This window comes from Mustela lutreola, chromosome 1, assembly GCF_030435805.1.
Source record: "Mustela lutreola isolate mMusLut2 chromosome 1, mMusLut2.pri, whole genome shotgun sequence".
In the NCBI taxonomy this organism is placed as follows: domain Eukaryota; kingdom Metazoa; phylum Chordata; class Mammalia; order Carnivora; family Mustelidae; genus Mustela; species Mustela lutreola.
This window is the reverse complement of record NC_081290.1, coordinates 63169053-63187456: the sequence shown is the minus strand read 5'-3', so window position 1 is coordinate 63187456 and position 18404 is coordinate 63169053. Positions and strand designations below refer to the sequence as shown.

Here is an 18404-nt window from a genome sequence, read left to right as displayed (position 1 = left end):
TGTGAAGAAGCATCTGCTCTTTTCCTTTCTCCTAGCTTCCAGGGGATTGCTTGTGATTTTGGTGTTCCTTGGCTTGTAGGTACATTACCAAACGTCCCAATCTCTTTCTTCATGTTCACACGGTATTCTCCTCATGTGCACGTCTGCTCTTGTGCCCCAATCCCCCCCCCTTTTAGAAAAGATTTATTTATTTGACAGACAGAGATCACAGGTAGGCAGAGAAGCAGGCAGAGGCAGGAGGAAGCTGGCTCCCCGCTTCGGGGAGCCCCGATGCAGGACTCAATCCTAGGACCCTGGTATCATGACCTGAGCTGAAGGCAAAGGCTTACCCCACTCAGCCACCTAGGCGCCCCTACCAATTTCCCCTTTTTATAAGAATACTAGTTCTACTGGGTGAGGGCCCACGCTAGTGGCCTCATCTTAACCTCACTGCATCTCTGTCTCTAAATAAGCTCACAGGAGTTAGGTTTCACCTTACTTATTTTGGGGAATTCAATTCAATCCACAACAGGAGGCATCCAGAAATCTTTTTCTTCTTTCCTCTCAAATGCCTAAGAGGATGGGAATTTTCTAAAAGACAGGGGCCCAATATCTAACCCTCCCTAAAACCCCACTCCAGCCCCCAGGGCCTCCATAGGGATTGAGCAAACACAAGACTCAAAAGGTGGCTTGATCCACGTCAATGACAATGACCACCCAGCAAAAGGATGCCTGCTCCCTGGTCACTGTTCCACATGACTTGGCCAGAGTCTGGCATCAAAACACAGGGCTTGCCCTTCCTGAAAGATGCAATAAGGACCCAGGCAAGGAAGCTTTGAGGGCAGAATCTATCAGAAGGTCCTGTTTCCTAGGATAATGAGAATGGGAAGGACCCTCCTGACAGCAGGCCTGGGAAGAAGTCAGAACACCTTCTTCAGGCTCAGGAAACAGCAGCTCTCACCCAACGTCCTTCTCTCCCAACATACCTTATACTACTGGGTGCTGACATCACCTCACTCCATTCCCATGGCAACCATACAGTTGTATCCCCATTCTAAGGTTTAGGGAGGTTAAAAAAAAAAAAGTGGCCCACAGTTACACACAGACAACACACAGAAAAATTAGGATCTTGCCCTGTATAACCCTCAAATCTCTGCTTTTAACCTCTATGCACTGACCTCCCTTGGTCACAAAATGTAACCTTATTTAATGAAGTTTATACAACATTTACTTTATTACATACCAGACTATGTATGTAGTAAGCATGTCACATAGAGTAAGTCACTTACTCTTCCAAACGACTGAGGTGATAAGGCCCATTTCATCTCCATTTTACAGGAGGAAACCAGAAGTCATGGAGGAAAAGAAGCTTACTGGAAGTCACTCTGCAAGTAGGTGGCAGAGCCAGCATGGGGCTCCAGGCGGTCTGACCCTGGGTCTGTGCTTTTAAACAGTATGCCAGGTAAGGGGCCTCCCTGTTAGAAGACTCCATGTTGAAGCCAGGCTGGGGGCCTGGTGCATACCAGAGACACACAGGCCCAGAGGCCCACACCCCATCTGTAAGGGGAACTGAGTAGAAGAGCACAGGACTGCACTCCAGTGTATGTCCTCGGGGGCCTGCTGTGACCTTCCCAGCTCCTGAGCCGGGCAGGCCCTGCAGCCACACAACTGCCATCCACTGTTCATCCACTGCAAATCCATTCCAAAAACATGCACTGAGCAAGTCATAAGCGAAGGATCTACAAAAGGCACCCATGGCCACCGGGCATCACAGTTTTGCATCTACCTTACTTTATCTTGCTTCCTATTTGTGGAAGTCTTAATTTGTGGAAGTCTTAATCCATTGCCAAATGAAGGTAGAAACATGAAGTTCCTTGGTAGAAGGTTCTGTTAAAGTAAACCCAGGCAAGATAGAAAACAGTATTAAATAAATAACCATAGGGGTATATAGGGCTGGGGTAAAAACGAATTCCCCCAATGGGATGCCAGTGAGGGAGCTGGGGAAAGACTGATAGGAGGGAAAGAGCTTTCCAGCTACCCTGAAAGAAGTGGGACCAGCACCGCAAGGTTACCACCTACGACACCAAGTGAACCTCTCTTAGCCACTGTATCCCCCACTAACCATACCTCTCTCCCACAGTACTATTCTTCAGACATCGGGATGGACCCTGTTATCTTTCGCAAGTTGCCCAGTGATTTTTCTCTGTGTTTTCTTTGAAAACTGCTCAAGGACAAGCAGCTACAAGGACAGACATTTTGCAAAGCAGCAGGACCTGGACTAAACACTGTAAGAGCCAGGGGCCCTGTGCTCGTGGAGACTCCAGTCTCACAAGGGAGACAGACAGTAATGAAGTATACTCATGGGAATAAATGTAGAATTAGCACTGTGATAATTGCTACGAAGGAGACTGAGGTAATGTGAGGGGGATCTGGACCCAGCCTGGGAATCAGATAAGGGACCTGGAGAAGGACGAGTAGGAGATGACCAAGCCAAGCTGGGTGGACTGGGTGAGCATTTCAGGCAGAGGCAACAACACGTGGCAAGGCCCTGGGGCAGGAGTGGCATGAAACGTTCCAGAAACTGAAAGGATCTCCTGTGGTCCAAGAGTAGAAACAGCAGCACTGAGAACGAGCAGAAGGAAGGTCACTACTGCCTGGGACAGTAACTCAGTAACAGCAAGTCAAGGTTTGGGCTGTGAACTTGAAGCATGTGGAGTAATTTAACGCAAGCATTGAGGGAGAACATGGGATGAGATGAAAGAAGTGGACAGGTTCCAGCCACCACAGGGCCTTGGGGACCGTATCACAGTCTGAAACTTTAGTCCAAGAGCAATGGAAGCCTCTCACGAGCACTGAGCGCAGGGGACTGCCATCATTGCTATGACTTCAGTCATGAGTCTGGGTGGGAGGCTGCCTGGGCGGGTCCCCTGAGGGGTGGTGCTTGAGTGGAGGTGGCAGCACTGTGGATGGAAAGACTGGGCAGATTTGGAAGAGACTTGGGAGGTAAAATCCACACAGCCAGGTGCCTAACTGGACTTGTGGGAGGAAGGCAGAGGGAAGAGCTGAGGAAAACAAGGTGTTTTGGCTTCTGCAACTGGATAGATGATGGTACTACACACTTAGCTAGGAGACTCTGGAAGCACGTGGGTTTGACTGAGGTTATTCTGGGCTTTGGGTTTTGTTTGTTTGTTTACAGATTTTATTTTATTTATTAGAGAGAGAGAGAGAGACTGCGCTGAGGGTGATGCAAAGGGGGAGGAGGAGAGACAAGCAGATGCCCAGCTGAGCACAGAGCCCGAGCTGGGGCTCTATTCATGACCCCCAGATCATGACCTAAGCCGAAATCGAGAGTCCAGGGCTTAACCAACTGAACCAGCCAGGTGCCCCCCGGTTCTTCTGAATTTGAGGTATTCTTTTGAGACATCCGAGTGGAATTACATATTGAAACACAGGTCTGGAGGCCAGAGGAGAAATACGAATGAAGGAAATAAATTACTGAGTCACTGCTAAAAGAAAGAAGCAGGCACCAGTTATTAACATATTGTCCCTTAGCTCCAGACCCACTGCTCTGTGGCACTGGGGCAAGACTCCATGGACATTTCTGCATCCAGCTGGCTTCCCGCTAGGTACTGCCAACAGAGGGCGCAAGAGAGGGCCTGCCAGGGAAGACACTTCCCTTCCTGCACCTGGTTGTCCACCTGTCACTCAGCAAGTGTGCAGGGGGGCTGGCGGCCCTCCCCTCAATGGCTCTCATGGATGAGCTTCACCTTCCAGAAAGTTCCAGCCCCCTACAGGCTGCCTGCTCCTCTAGCCACCAGGCACTCTCCAACAAGATCTGAAACACAGCCTGACCAGACAGGAGGGCCCTCTTCCAGGTCTTGAGTGCCTTGCTGGCTCCCTCACCCTCAGCGCTGCCAGGAGCAGCCGTACTGCTACAGCTACTACCTTGGTACTCCTAGAGTCTTCTCCAAGTCCTTTTCAGTTAGCCTTTTTACAAGATGAATTCTTTGTATGACATGTTCCCTTTCTGAAAACCAGCGTGGCTTGCTTGGAGCTCCTGATGGCACCCGGACTGATGTGGGGTGACTGGGCATGCGGGGGTGACAAGATCAGCAGGGAGATAGGACAGAGGACTGAGCTGGAGGCCCAAGGGCTCAGTCTTGAGGAACTCTAAGATTACCGCAAGGAAGAGGAGGACTCATTGTTTCCTGCACTGTAATATTCATTCCACTGGGGTGTTGGGACCCTCGCCGCTCTTTCTAGAAGTTTCTCCATATCCATCTGCAATTCCTCTGGGCCCAGATTTTAGACAACTGAGTACTGCTAAGAATATTTTGTTCCTTCTAATTCTCTCAGGAAAATGCCTAAGCTCAGTGCTAGCTTATGCTGTTTGATCCTCCTAAAATACCAATCCTTTTTCTCTTAAGGCATTTAAACCTTTCCCTCAAGACTCAACATAAATCCTGTTTCCATCTTAACACCCTCTTCACTCCAGCTCATATCTTGGGAAAGCCATCATCCGTCTCTCCACCCTTCTGCTGTCCCATAAAACAGGAATTGGTCTTACCCAGAAAGGAACGAGAACCATCTCCGCCTTCTCTCTCAGTGGGAAGAGAAGTGATATCCCGCATCGTGATATGCAACAGTCTGATCTCCATTAACTTTACAGGTTGACATTTGGGGAAATCTCTCAGGAGCTCTCTATGCATCATAACTGGGGCCCACCAAGCTGTTGGCAGAATAGAACTCACTCGGCAGACCCCTGTCTACCCAAGCAAGTCTCAAGGGTAAAATTCAGGGACAGCGTCGAAAGGTCATTCTGGACTCAAATCCAAGGAACCTTCTCCAAACCAACTTTAGTGGTGATAAGTGTGAACATTCTACATTTGTTTCTCAAAAGCCCCACTAAGCGACTACTCTCCTCTTGCATTCCACCAACAGCTGTGTGCCTTCACGGGCCCTGTTCCAGGTCTTGCAGACACAAAGGTGAAAAAGAAATGCTTGCTGCTCTTCTGGAGGTCTCGGTCTAGTGCAGAAGATGGGTATGCAGTCAAACAACTGAAATGAGCGAAGTGTTCCAAACCATGTACCAAGGAACACAAGAAGACAGGGACTGTGTGGATGCTTCTGTTTGCTTCACTTGCCCTTCTTCTCTTCATACCCCACTACTCCTTGGAAAAATCCTTCCCAGACTTTCTTAGTCCACATGCCTCAAGGGGTGCCAACCCCAGCCCCAGGATCAGAGGGTAGGCATGTGACCCAGCCTGGCCACGGAGAGCCTCATTTCTCCCCGGTCACGGTGATCAGTTCAAGACTTAACCACAACTGATCAAAATAAACCCTTGGACTTTTTTTTTTTTTCCTGCAGCAACTATGAAAAAAGAGGCTCCCTTTTCCATACTCAGAGCTATAAGGCTCTGAGCCTCAAGGTTGTAGGGTCCCCACAATGACAGAGCCCGCTTGAAGCCTTGTGACCACACGGCGGAAGACGGACTATAACTAAGGGAATAAGTAAAACAAATGATATGAGAGATGATGAGAATAGCTATGAAGCAAAGGAAGGCCAGGAAGGTGGGTCAGGCACGCCATCATAAGCAGGGTGGTCAGCAAAGGCCTCACAAGGAAGGTGAAGACATTTGTGTGAAGACAGAGTAGAGGTGAGGGAGCGGGTCCTGCAGGAGAAGCCCTGTGGGCACAGGTAGCAGGTGCTGGGCTTATAGTATGAGGGTGTCTGTATGTCTGAGGGGGCAGGAAGGAGGCAGGTGGGCTGGAGAAAGGAAGGAGATGGGGTCAAAGAGGCCGGGCTTGACGGGCATCTATGAGGACTTCTGTTTTTACATGTTGCTAAGGCAGAAGGAGTGGAGGTGGAGCTGGGACTGACATGCCCCCCGCCCACTTTTGGAGGATCACTCTGGTGCTGCAGTGAGGTGATGCTGAGAAGAGAAAGAGCAAAAACAAGACCAGTTAGGGAGGCTACTGTAATAATCTAAGCAGGAGATGTGACCATGGCTTGGACCAGATGGTAGTGATGGAGGTGGTGAGAAGTGACCAGAACCAGGTAATTCCCTTCCAAAGACCTCATGTTGGTTAACTGAAGGAGGCTCACCTGCCATCAGGTGCCATGTGGCACCTGATCTCAGCTACCCACATACTAAATGCACCATCGTTTTATATACCATTAAGAGGGAAAGGCTGGGGGTGCCTGGGTGGCTCAGTGGGTTAAGCCTCTGCCTTCGGCTCGGGTCATGATTTCAGGGTCCTGGGATCAAGCCCGGCATCAGGCTCTCTGCTCAGTGGGGAGCCTGCTTCCTCCTCTCTCTCTGCCTGCCTCTCTGCCTACTTGTAATCTCTGTCAGATGAATAAATAAAATCTTAAAAAAAAAAAAAAAAGAGGGAAAGGCTGCCAATGAATCTACGATGTGATTCTTTCCAGTCCCTTGAAAAAAGCTCTTTTAGACTTATAAACCACAAGCACGTGAACAGCTATGACCACATGCAAATAATAAAACTACCAAACTGCATCCCCTGTTCAGAGATTTCAAACATAGCAAAATGAGTGCCTTAGACTCAACAAAATACAGTAGTTTGTATACACCTGTCTGACTTCATAGAGCAGACTGACATGTGCTTTAAGCTCAAAAACTTCATACCCATTTTCTATGAGTGTTCAAAGGTAGAGATGGATCTTACCATTCATTTCCACTAAACAATCTCATACTGATTTATGGCTATTTTCTTAACCCACCCATCTCCTAGCATAGAAGACAAATCAGGATGCATTTTCCAATGAGGTCTAGATCTTGACATCGAAGGTTTATATCCTAGACTCCTGCATGAAATAGGCAGGTGCCTGATGCAGCTGTGAAAAGCGAGCCCCTAAGCCCACACCCCTTCCATGGCACCTGTCCAGCCTCTACCTCTGTAGGGACTCTCATTATCTGAACAAAGTTTATTCCACGCAATTCGGAGCTTTCTCGGAATATTTTTGGTTTCTACCTTATGCCCAAGCCATAGCTGTTACATGTTATGAAAACCAGGATGTAACATGAATGAGTTTGCCCAGAGTATTAAAAAATTTGAAGCAAAGTCAGGAGTAAAGCCTGCAGCAGAGACGCCAACCACTTTGTGAATCACAAATGACAGAGACACCTGTCTCCAGGTGAAGTATGAATACAACTTGGGAGTTGGGGTTCTTTAATTGCCTTGGGTGTCTGAATATTTCCAGAGGAAAGCAACTTTTATTGCAGATTTGGTTAGACCAAAATGTTTTCATGATCTGAGCTGCATGTCAAGTTACCTGGACAAATAATAATGTAGAAATAATGCTTAAATGACCCTTTAATCTATGACATTCTAAAATGAGAATACCCAGAGCTTGTTAAATCAATACCCCCAAATGTGTGGGTGCCAGCCATAAATTTATAGAACACTGATTTTCCCTTTGGAAACTTAATTTACAACATGTTTCTGGAGTTCTAAAAAAATATTAAGTCCCTTGGATCCAATAATCCCTCCCCTTACGCTTTATTTTAAGGTATTTATTTGAGAGAGAGAGAGTGCGCATACAGAAACACACACACACACACATACACAAGAGGAGAGGGAGAATCTTAAGCAGGCCCCATGCCCAGCAGGGAGCCCGACGCTCAGCTTGATCTCACAACCCTGAGATCATGACCTGAGCTGAAATCAAGAGTCAGATGCTTAACTTGACTGTGCCACCCAGGTGCCCCATGAATTCCTCCAAGAGAAGGGGGAAAACTATACAAAATTTTCAAGCAACTTATTTATAAAGATGGAATAATGAAAGCAGCCTAAATGTCTAACAAGAAAATATTTAAGTACATTATAACAGTCCCATTTGATGGAATACTACAGCCCATTAAACTGCCTCTGAAGACACCGTTGCAACCTAAGCCACTTTAAATACAGTGCTAAGAGAAAAAAGCAGAAACCTTTTATCTGCCAGCGGGGGTAGGGGGGATGGTGAAGGCTTATACAAAAATGTCCCAATATGGATAAGGACTGTGTTGGGGGAAAGCCACTAAACGCAATTTTGACATGAATTTGGAAGGGGAGAAGATTTTGTTTACATTCCCAGAAGTTGTATTACGATGTGAGTGCCCAACAGATGTTCTTTGAAGATGGTATGTGAGATGGTTATCATAAATGAGCAGGTATTATCAGAATGCACTGCTACTACCATCCTATCAAGGTCTACGCAAAGAGCCCCGTGGCGTGGCGTGGCAGAGCCTGACCTGAGTGCCAGGCTCGCTGTGCACGGCCGTATCCATCTGTGAGAGTCACATTTCCCCTAGGCCTCTGGCAGCAGCACAGAGAACACTATTAGGTGCCCAATTCTGGAGTTCAACAGACCTGGGTGTGAGTCTCAGCTCACCCACACACAGGCAACACAGGCCTTTCCTGGGGTCCCCGATTCAGTTACAGCTCTAATACGAAGCAGATTCTGAGACCTCCCCAGGCCAAGTTGTGATGATTCCAAATTAGGCATGAAAAGTAGCCCATGCATTGTGTCAGGAAGTTAGTTGTTAATATTACCTGGATGCAAGTTAAACTTTTGCCATCTGAATGGAGATGGGCATGATACAGTTATGCAATGCAAATTTTCAGCTACAGTTTAGTATTAAATTACTTACAAACCAGACTTGTTTTTGCCCAGGTAGGTGTTTACATCTTCAACCACCCAACAGCTCTGGTTTGGAAGGGCATGTGAGTTCACTGGACCATGTCATTCCCCTGCTTAAAATTCTTCAGTGACTCCAGATGTCTACACAGTCAAGTCCAAACACATAGCCACTTGGCCCTTTAAGGTTGGTCCAGCACTTGGGGTTCATCTCCATGCCTTTCAGCCTCACACCCAACACTGCAGGAGTACTAACCACACCCAATAATGTCCCCAATGAGCCGTGCTTACCCTTTACCATCTGGCTTTGCACATTCTGTTCCCTCCTCCTAACACACCCTTCCCCATCTCTAACAACCCCTCCTTACTGGTAATGCCTGCCCTTTGCACAAGACTCAACACTAAGGGGAAGTCTTCTCTGTCCCTCCTCCCTACCCCAGGATTAAGGACCCTCCTCTATGTTACCTAGAGGTTCTCTGAGCTCCCTGCATTGTCCTGGGTATTTATTTGCTCTGGAAGCCCCCTGGGGGTTAGGATATTTGCCTTCATCTTCTCCATATTCCTGGTAGGCACAGGGGTTGGTGCAAAAAAAAAAAAATCATCGGCCAATGCCTACAGAATAAATGAATTAATTGGTGGCAAATAACAGAGCTTTACTTGCACAGGAAAATATACAAGAGATACGCTGGCAAAATCAAACAAGTTAATGTTTCACTGGGCTGGAAGCTGGCAAAATGAGGTGAGTCCTAACCTTGTACTTCAGGAGCCCTGAAACAGGCAGTTAACCTTGGGTCCAATCTGCTTTTGGAATGAGGAACAGCAGCAGGAAAATAAAAAATTTGGTTACACCAGATATAACTATTTTGCCAATCAATATTTTGAAGCATGTTTTCTGGGATAAAGGAGAGAGACAGATGTCCATATAAGGGAGGCAAATTTCCTCTGCAAATAAAAGAAAGACAAATGCTTTGAAAATTACCAAAAATATGACCTTGGATCCAGTCTGGAAGCATGAACCCCTATAATTATTGGAGTTGATATGTACATTTGTGCTTTCACCTATGAAGGCAGTCCATGGCTTTCACAAATGCTCCCCTTATGGGCTCAGGGGTTGTCCCCTCCAAACTTCATGGAGAAGTTGTAACCTCAGTTGTGACTACCTTTGGAGATACAGCCTTTATGGAGATAGATGTTAAGTGAGGTCATAAGGGTGGGGCCTTAATCTGATAGGGCTGGTATTCACGTAAGAAAAGGAAGAAACACCAGACAGTTCTCTCCAGCTCCTCAAGCACAAGGAGGAAAGCAGCAAGGGAGCTCTCACTGGAAACCAGCCCTGACAGCACTGTGATCTTGGACTTCTGGCCTCTAGAACGGTGAGAAAACATCTCTGTCTTTGAGGCCACCACCAACAACAAATTCTGTCGTTTAAGCATCAGTGGTATTGTGTTATGACAGTCTGAGCAGACTAATACAGATCCCTTCACCAAAATAGACAGGAGAGTTTTGACTTCTTGCAAATAGAAGGTTTTTGATGCAAGTCATGCTCCCCACCTGTCAATGAGTATATATCTTCTCATGGGACATGAACAGCCTTGATTGTAATCTCAAAGGACAAAAGTGCTTCAAAGAGGGGACAAGCCTGTCCCAGAGCCACCACAGGAGCTGTCCCATAACAGAGCACACCTACAAACACTGATTTCAAGAGCCCTTTAACTTCCATGGAGAAGGTCAGGGTTAGTGTAAACTTGGCCAGGGTCAAGTTCAACAGCATGTGTCCCGACTCTTCCTGGGACGCCCAAAGGCCTCCACCACCTCCCTGCCTACGTCTCCTCTATCCCTGCCTGCCTCCCCACCTGCCTGTGCCCCAGACTAAAGAACGAGGAAAGCCTCTGGTCTCCTTGGGTGCCCAGGGGCCTTCACTGGCCCCACGCACCACCCTTATCACCACGGATGGTCATGGCTTATTCTATTTGGTGCCATTAGACAGGAACTCCTTTAGGAAAGCACCATACAGGGCAAACCCACTTAAATTGTTAACTATCTTCACGTAGCCTTTTGGGAGGGACTGTCTGGGCCAGCACGTGACTACCACCCACAGCCTCGGCCATTCTAGAAACCATGATCTGTGTCCACAAGCCTCCGCCTGGGTGGTGATAAGCACCGTGTCTGGGGAAGGGCTGTTCAATCCCCAAGCCAGCTCTGCTCCTTAGGAGCTATGACTGGCCCCATTGCTTTCTTCAATTGCAAAACGAACAACAGAAGTACCTGCCTCATCTGGTTGCTGTGAGGATGGAGAGAACACCTACAAAGCCCTAATACAGTGCCTAGCACATAGTATGTGCTCAGTACATCCTACTCTTGCATGGGGCCAGGTGAACACCGGAGAAACCAAAGCATTAGGAAACCAAGCTTTTAAAGGCAGAGTTAACAGATAACCAACAATACTGTACTGATTACAGTTATAAGGCACTTCTCACATGGATAACCAGTGGTTAAGTTTCAAACAATCCCTTGTTCTAGGGTAGTAGGTGGTATCGTAATACTCATCTCATGGGTGAAGAAATAAAGGTTTCAGAGAGGTTAAGCAAGTTGCCCAGGACACACAGCACTGGAAATGGCGTGTGGCCAGTTCAAGTACTGAGCTCTAGGGACCTGAGCCACAGGGAAGCCCAGCCCTGGAGTTCAGATGAGGCTGGACATCCTACACCACTGGCTCCGCCAGGGAGGCTGCCACAAGCGGGACGCCTTCTTGGAGTCACAGAGTTGAAACAAGAAGTTTCCCTAGGCTGTCCTGGGCCAAGAAGGAGAGCAGCCTGGAACCTTCCTGTGCAGGAAACCAAACGCATCGTGGACACACACACGCACACGCACAGGCCACCTCCCTGAGCCTCCAGCTCTGAAGCCGACCGGGGCTTGGGGAGCTGGAGCCGAGCAGCATCCGACTTGCGTCCCAGGCAGCTCCTCCTTCCGTTCTCCAAGTGAAGGCTGGGCTGTACCCCCTGTCCGATTCTGCGCGCCTGCCCGGAGGGGCAGCGGCACAGAGGAGGAACCTCGGCAGAAGCAGCGCGCCGCGCAGGGGGAAGGAGGGGTGCGCCCCTCGCCTCTTACCTTCCTCATTCTCGTCAAACACGGGGGGCTTGTGGGAGTGGTTCCCGCCCATATTCCGCCGCGGCGCCTGACCGCCGCTACATGCCCGGCCGCGGGGAGCCAGCAGCGAGCTGCGAGCGGCGGGCGGCGGGCGGCGGGCGGCGGGCAGCGTGGAGTGGGGAGCCGGGAGCCGGACGCGGGAGCCGGACGCGGGAGCCGGACGCGGGAGCCGGACGCGGGAGCCGGACGCGGGAGCCGGACGCGGGAGCCGGACGCGGGAGCCGGACGCGGGACGCGCTGCGAGTGCCCAGCCCAGGCTGCAGCCGCGCGCCAGTCGGAGGGGGCCGAGCGCCGCGCAGGGGCGGGACCGCGACCGCCGCGCCCCCTCCTCCCGGCGCCCCCTGCTGCGCTCGCACGCCCGCCGCGCCCCCTCCTGCGGGCGCCCCCGCCGCCCCGCCCGGAAACCCGGAGCTCCCCGCGCCGCCGGCCACTGGCTACCTTGCCGCGCTCCTAGCCGGCTGCAGCGGGCGGGGGACGGGAGGCTGCGCGGCGGGCGGAGGAGGAGGAGGAGGAGGAAGGGAAGGAGGAAAGGGGCGGGGGGCGAGCGCAGCCAGGGCCGGGGGGCTGGGGGGACGCCCGGAAGAGGGGGCGCGGCGGGCCCCCGCGGGTGGAGCGCGGCCGGGCGGGGTGCAGGACGGGCCCGAAGGAATCGCGATTCCGGAGTAGGGGCGCTCCCGACCCGCAGTAAGCAATTGTGAGCACCTGCTAAGTGCCAGGCCCAGCCTAAGCGCCTTACAAACACCATTCTCCGTCACCTCTTAACAATCCAACCGTTTGAAAAATCATTGTTCCCCGTTTTAGAGTCAGGTACCCTGAGATTTGGAGGGAAAGGAACTCTCAGTCCGTCCTGGCTGCCAAGGGAGCCCCCCAGGAAGCCCCACTGGGCTTTAATTGCCATTCGGGCTGGCACCCGGGCAGTGGTGCGTCTACTAGTTCTCCAAAAGACGCCTTTCCTCTTCATATTTTTCTAAATATTTAATGAATGAAAGGGAAGTCTAGACCTTTTAAAGCCCCTTTCGTTCTACATGGGGAAACTAAGGCCCCAAATGACTGTAGTTTGCCTCAAACCATTGTCCCTAGGACAGGAGTGCCGGGACAATCACCTCGGGATTCCCCAGAATTGTGTGGCCTCCTAGTTTGATGAATGGGTGGGTTCGAATTTGGGTGCATGGGTCCCTGGCAGCGGGAGCTGGGAAACCCTGATCCGTAGAGGAGAGGAGCCCGGGCCAGGGTGCTAAGTCCTGGGTGCGATGGGTGCACCCCGAGGCTAGTGGGGCGAGCACAGACCCTGGGAGACCCTTCTTGAGGGACGCGCAGGTTACCCGCTAGGTGAGGTCCCACCCAAACAGCCAGACTGGCTTCGGGGGATCTTTGGCCACATCCTGCCATCTGCTGGGCACCTTAAGCCACTGTCTGTGATTTGATAGAAAATATGGGTTCTTTTTGAGTGGAAGTCCCCATCTTCTTTCCCCCTTCCCCATCCTTCTGTCATCCCTGCCCCTTCTTGCAGGCATGTAGGGGGTCCCAGGATATCTCTCTTGTCTAGTACAGAAAAAAAAAAAAAAAAACCCTGCCAGAGGCAACGTGGAAAAGCTGAAAAGATGGAGTCAGCCCCTTCGGGCACAATACAGCTAGATTTAAGATTGGCCCAAACTGCCAGGCCTTGGGATGGGACAAGCCTTGGAGTCCTTATCTGTGAAATGCGGAGATGGATGGTCACTCCCCAGGATTGCTGTGAGGATTATGTCAGAAACCATTTACAGAAGCAGGTAAGAGTACCTAGCATGTAATAAATGCTCAGTAAATGTTTCTTGCTTTTCATTCCACCAACAAGCCCTCATTGAGTGGCTGGTCTACACCAGGTAACAGACTGAATGCAGAATAAAGAGACACAACCTGTACGTACCTCAAGAGGCAAGGGGAGGAAATGGTCACAGGCCAGGGTTCCAAGCCCTGCTCTGCTCAGGGTATATCCCGCTTTTGCTACTCTCTAGCAGGTTAACTTGGGCAAATTACTTAACTTCTTCTGACTTCAGTTTGTTCATCTGTAAAATGGGGGTAATCATAGTTCTTCCCCCTCTTAGGGTTAATATGGGGAATAAATGAATTGATGTTGGTGCCTGAACCTAAAAAGCACAATAGGAGTTAGCTATAATCTCCAGTAACGAGCTCTTGTGTAAACTGTACTAACTTCTCACAATTCTTCCTTTTCTTCCTATCCTTTCCTACTTCTCTCACACTGCCCATGGGGGTTTTGCCATAGGACTTGTTTGGCCAGTGGGGTATAGGAGGAAGAGAATGAGTGTGTGAAGGCCTTAAGAGATGGAGCAGGTTTTGGCTCTCTTGTGCTGTGGCTGTCCACCATGAGAAGAGCTGGCCCTGGGATCCTCTGACCTCAGAATGAAAGATCCAAGGAATAGACCTGAAACCTACATGTATCCTAAAGTGGAGCATGGGCTCATGATGAAGAAAAATATGTTTTTTGTAAGCCACGGAGATTCAAGTGTGAGGGATGTTTGTTTCACAGAATTATCACAGAAAGAGCTGACTAATACATATACTAACAGTCACACATGCAAAGACTATGACTAGGGGTTTGTGTTGTGGCAGAAGGAAGCCCAGAAGGCCATGAGAACACAGCAGACACTGGTTCTAACCCTAAGAGTCAGGGAAGGCTGAAGGCCTCCCAAAGAGGAGTCTGAGCATCATTCCCTCCCCTGCCTCCTTTGTCAAATAAGCGTTTTCTGGACAGTTCCTGTGGGCCAAGCCCTGGGAAGTGCTGGAGACAGACCCAGCCATAAGAGAGAGAGTCTGCTTTCCTGGAGCTGAAGTTTAGAAGTCTAGTGTGGGACAAGAACAAGTGCAGAGTGGGTCACACTTTTGACAGGAGGGAATGTGGAGGTTATAAAAACATAGCCTGTGAGGGCAGAGGGGAGGCCCCGGAACCATATTCCGGGCCAAAGAAGGCATCCCAAGAAAAATGGTGCATAAGCTGAGTCCAGAAGGGCAATGAGAAATCAGACATAGTGGGAGAAGACAGTCAGCCTTTGCAAAGTCCCTGAGGCCAAGAGAGAAGGGCATCCTGCAGAAGTTGAGAGCAGTTGGATGTCACCAGAACACAGATCAGCATGCAGAATGGCCACAATAGCAACAACAGTGCCCGTGTATGGAGCGCCATCTGCGCACCAGGCTCTGGGCCACCACCTTAAGGATGCTTGGCCCTGCAGGCAACCCCTTCCCTTCTCCTCTCCTCACTTACCAAGAAAGTACCAGGCCCCATTATTTCAAGTACTTTGTGAATTACACTTTGCAGTCCTCACTACATACCTGGCAGGTGGGTGTTATCATAGTCCCTGTAATAAAGGACCCACAAGCTATGCCAAGACCTACTGGTTGAGAAGTGGTGCCTGAAAACTTAAATCCAGAAATTAAACATGACATCAAAACTGAGAGAAAGGACATATGAATAGTGGCCATTTCTGGAGTTGGAAAGTTCAGATTATTTCTATTGTTCAAGTGCTTTTGTACGACTGTATAATTGCTCTTATAATGAAGTATTTTATAATCACATTATTTTAAATAATCAGTTAAAAAAATTCATTTTGGAAAAAAAGAAAAGAAGAAGAGCTCGTGGACACTAAATTGTCACTGACTTTGCAAGGCATGTCTCACAGCCCATCGCTGCCCTTACTGTCTGGTGGGAGGAAGTGCGACCATCAGCCCCACCTTCCAGAAGGAAGTAAAGGGGATCAGAGGATTCCAGTGGCTTGTCCTCCATGCCACAGCTCTGGCATTCATTCCCCCACAGCTGCTGCAACCCGTTACCACAAACTTGCTGGCTTCAATCAGCAAAAATAGTTTCTTTCACTGTTCTGGAGGCCAGAAATCCACCATGAAGTTGTCAGCAGGATGGGTTCCCTCTGGAAGCTTTAAGGGGGTCTCAGTTCCAGGCATTCTTTGCCTTGGGCTCGCAGAACTCCACAGGCAGCTGAGAGTGGGAGCTTTCTGAAACCCTCATCATGATTCTCCCATCGTGAAGGGATGGATCATGTACTACCTACACAATCTGGCTGAATTATTTTGGAGTAAGCACATTTCTCCTCCACCTCCTAGTCAATGTCAAGTGCTGGCCAGTCTCCTCAAGGGAGAATGGCTAAATCTGGTTTCAGCTGTGTTCCAGATGAAGCCAATTCCAGGTCTTGCCCTCTCGCCCAGCTCACATCCTGATAAGGTTCAGTATGGTCTTTTAACTCTTTGCAAAAATAATTAAGCAAAATAAAAGCCATCTGCTTCTCTGAACCAAGCCTATCTGGCTCTCTCAGAAGGCCAACTTTGGAAAGATCGTGATAGTTACGGTCTATGGGATTCTCCTAGGGACTGAGCACATGAGTCTACATTACTTCTTGAACCTCAAATATAAGCACGGAAGCAAGAACTGGGACTCTTTTCCTGCCTTAAACTTTCATGAGTCAATTCCTGGGGCTGCTATTCTTCTCACTGAGAACATGATTAAGCATTCATGCTTGGATCCAGCGGCTGTAACCTTTAATTTTATGTAACACGATCGTGCCATAGAGGCTAATGTGATTCCCTAGGGCAGGGTGTCTTGTGTGCCAAGCCATTTCTTCGAGTCTGCTAGATCAGATTTTGTTATCATTGCTGTTAAGCCTATTTTATTTAAAACTTGATTCTGGTTCTCTTAGAGTAAATACCGTCTGCTTGCACTTGGTTTCAATATGTTCTGTTTGGCAGCATTGTACATTATAAACAAAAAAATGATAAAGGCTGTTTTGTGGCATACCAAGATAAGGCACGGTCTGCACATCCAGTTCTGTGGTTGGAAATCATCTCACTGAGAGAGCAAATTATCCCTAATGATTTAAAAAAAAATAGTAATTTCAAGGGTAACCTTTTTATTGTTAAGAGTCTTTGTGTGTGTGTGTGTGCTTGCACACAATAAGGGTCCATAAATCGCTACTAATGTGGTGTGTCTGCATTTCTTGGCATCATAAAACTTCCCTGGAGGCATTTTCATAGTTTGGAACTTGGTAGACCAGCAAGTCTGAGCTTCTCCTTCTCACATTAAGACAATTTGCATAGTAGCTCCATGGTGACCTCAAATTAAGTGTTTGCAGAGAATTCTAGCTGTAACGTGAACCAGGCTGGATCAGAAGGAAGGCTCTGTAGCTGCCAGATGCAGCATCCGTGGGGTGCGTTTCTTTGTGTTCCCACGTGGGTCTATAGGGATTCTTATAAACCCTTATAAGGAGTCGTCATGAGCATTCTAAAACTGTCCTTGTATGTGTGTGTGTGCGCGCTCGCACACACATTTGAGTATTTTTATGGGGAGACAGTTAAAATCTTCAATAGTTACCTCCCCACCAAAAAAGTGATCTAAGACCACCGAACTATAGCATAATTTATATCACGGAGAGTACATTCTTCTCCTGGAAAGCAGAAGCCATACACTGCAGGAGTAATAAGGATTTACTAAGAGATGCGTGGCCTTAATAATTGTACTGCCACTGTCTTACTATGGAACCTCAGATAAGCTACTTGCTATCCCTGGGCCTCAGTTTTCTCATGTGTAAACTGAAAGAATGAAGGAGTTGGCTGTATGGCAAAGACTGTAACTTGATCGTTGGTATACATTTGTCCTTCCTTTTTCAAAAAATACAACACACATAGCCAGTTTAAGCTGAGCATAGGCTAGAGACTACATCTCCCAGCTTCCTTGGCAGGTAGGAATGGCCATGTGACTAAGTTCCAGCCAATAAGATATGAGAAGTGATGCATGTAACCACCCTCCCTTCCCCCTCTTGTAGCCAAGACAGCCTGAGCCAGTGTCAGCCCTGCCAGAGAGGACCACACCCTGGGAAGTAAGAGAAGGAACAGAAGGAGCCTGGGTCCCTCGTAACCTCTTCCGGCAAAATGCCCTACCTACAAAATGGCCTGCCTACTTCTGGACGGTTAAGAGATAGTACACTATCACAGTAAAACTGATTTGAGGATTTCTTTTGGTTCAGCCCATTACTTAATATAGACAGGATGAATGCCAAGGTCATCGTTGTCATTATCATCGTCTTCCCTGACATCCCAAACAACATGGACAAATAACAGACATCCCGCAAACACAAAGAATTGAATGAACAAATGAACCACGGAATGGGTTTAATGGGCATGTCAGAAATGTTACAGGATGATTCACAAACAGAGAGAATATGGATGAAGTCATGTCTAAGTGTCCTTCCAATACTAGGATTCTGTTATGTTGCTTCTCAGAACTGCGATGACTTGGAAATCCAGCAGTGACTGGCATTGTCTGGGCCATGCATCTCCCAAATAAAGGACAGAGCGGAGGGAGGCTGTAAAAGAGATTAAAGAGGGTGTCTGTGTGGCTAAGTTGGTTAAGTGTCTGCCTTCGCCTGATCCCAAGATCCTGGGATTGTGTCCCATGTCAGGCTCCCTGTTCAGTGGGCGGTCTGCTTCTTCCTCTCCCTCTGCCCCTCCTCCCTGCTTCTGCTCTCTATCCTAAATAAATGAATAAAAATCTTTAAAAAATAAAGTAAAAAAAAGAGAGAGAGATCAAAGAGATGCCACATACACTCTTCTCCCTTACTATCTGTGCTGCTCC

General features: G+C 48.7%; 1 protein-coding gene across 4 annotated transcripts in view; it reads right to left on the bottom strand.

Moving 5' to 3' along the window:
• The window catches only part of STK32B (serine/threonine kinase 32B), a 413422-nt gene extending 401322 nt beyond the window's left edge, over positions 1-12100 (bottom strand). For 3 of the 4 annotated variants that reach the window (XM_059165449.1, XM_059165457.1, XM_059165476.1), the window contains exon 1: positions 11732-12100. In XM_059165449.1, the coding sequence (XP_059021432.1) occupies positions 11732-11783 (52 nt within the window). In that variant the 5' untranslated portion in view covers positions 11784-12100. The remainder of the gene's footprint in view (positions 1-11731) is intronic. The other variant, XM_059165466.1, reaches the window with a different exon arrangement.
• Positions 12101-18404: the final 6304 nt, after the last annotated feature.